This window comes from Lipotes vexillifer, unplaced genomic scaffold (assembly GCF_000442215.2).
Source record: "Lipotes vexillifer unplaced genomic scaffold, Lipotes_vexillifer_v1.1 scaffold230, whole genome shotgun sequence".
Classification (NCBI taxonomy): Eukaryota; Metazoa; Chordata; class Mammalia; order Artiodactyla; family Lipotidae; genus Lipotes; species Lipotes vexillifer.
Genome location: NW_006775143.1, coordinates 9,360,585 through 9,362,025, shown reverse-complemented (window position 1 = coordinate 9,362,025; position 1,441 = coordinate 9,360,585). Strand labels below are relative to the sequence as shown.

The 1,441-nt window shown below is 45.4% G+C and overlaps 1 protein-coding gene across 1 annotated transcript in view; it reads right to left on the bottom strand.

Annotated features, from left to right (window-relative positions):
• CTNNAL1 (catenin alpha like 1) overlaps positions 1–1,441 on the bottom strand; it is a 59,293-nt gene that overhangs the window by 35,646 nt on the left and 22,206 nt on the right. Inside the window, exon 3 of the mRNA XM_007449796.1 lies at positions 516–703. Within this exon, the coding sequence (XP_007449858.1) occupies positions 516–677 (162 nt within the window). The 5' untranslated portion in view covers positions 678–703. The remainder of the gene's footprint in view (positions 1–515; positions 704–1,441) is intronic.

Genomic DNA, 1,441 nt, shown 5'->3' with positions numbered 1-1,441 from the left:
CCTCTCCCGTTGCGGAGCACAGGCTCCGAACGCGCAGGCTCAGCGGCCATGGCTCACGGGCCCAGCCGCTCTGTGGCATGTCGGATCTTCCCGGACTGGAGCACGAACCCGTGTCCCCTGCATTGGCAGGCGGACTCTCAACCACTGCGCCACCAGGGAAGCCCGGAATTCAGTATTTTTATCAGCTAGGTTTCTACTACATACATTGTCATGGTGTTCAGCTTTTCTTCCCACATTTGTACACATGAAAAGTTTTCACCAATAAACCTCAACAAGTAGATAATGGTTTTCTGAGAAGAAATGTTATTTGCATTCAAAAGTTTGAGCCCAGTACATACATTTAGGAATTACAGGTATAGATGAAGCATCACTTTTAAACTGTAGACAATTAGAAAAATAAACAATTAAAACAGATAAGCATTGCTGAATTACCTGCAGTTAACCTAAAAAAAAAAAGAAAAAACTTTTTGAACAACCCTGAAAGACACAAGTAGAAACATTAGAAAGGTAAGTACCTTATTTCTTGACCTTATTATCTGCTTAATGACTACTCGGTCTGCCAGCAATAACACTTTTGTCACTGAAGAAAGAAGTAATCTTGCAGCTTTTATAACTCCTGTTTTATCTGTAAAAATTGTGATCTGGCCATCAGATTCTGGACGATTCAAGCTGCTCATATCTGTAAGCGCTGCAATTGTTTCTCCTAAGAAGAAAGGCAAAGGGTGGGGGGGGTGGGGGTTAAACTGGGAATAAGTCACACAAATTAAAATCCAGACTTTAATCTTTAAGGTAATGTGCTCAATGGGTAGAAACTCAACTTTGGAGTCTTATTTCAGGAATAAGAAATAGCTTCTTCTTGATGAACCCAAGGATTATCATATAAGGTTCTCTAATGGCAAAATAATGGTACATTCCTAAGAATTGTGACAAACTGTTACATTCATCGAGTTTGAAAAATATTATAACTTTTGTTTCCAGTGGTATGGCAAACTACATGATCCCAAAAGCCTCCTGCTCTATAAGGCCAAGAAAGAGAGATCCCAGGAACCAATAACCAAAGAAGAACCTAAAAGCAGAGAAGTAAGCAGCTGCCCAGGCTTTGGCTAGGGCTGAGGGGATAGAGGGAGCATCAAGGGGGCAGGGGTGGGGGTGGGTATCACCACCCATCTCCACAACCTGAAGGGGTTTGGGTTTTTATGGATACGCAGGGAGAGAAGACAAGACTTTGGGCCCCAGCAGGAGACATCCTCAGTGAAAAGTGGGCCTAGAAAAACCATCCCTCGGGCTTCCCTGGTGGCACAGTGGTTGAGAGTCCGTCTGCTGATGTAGGAGACACGGGTTCGTGTCCCGGTCCGGGAAGATCCCACATGCCGCAGAGCGGCTGGGCCCGTGAGCCATGGTCGCTGGGCCTGCGCATCCGGAGCCTGTGCTCCGCAACGGG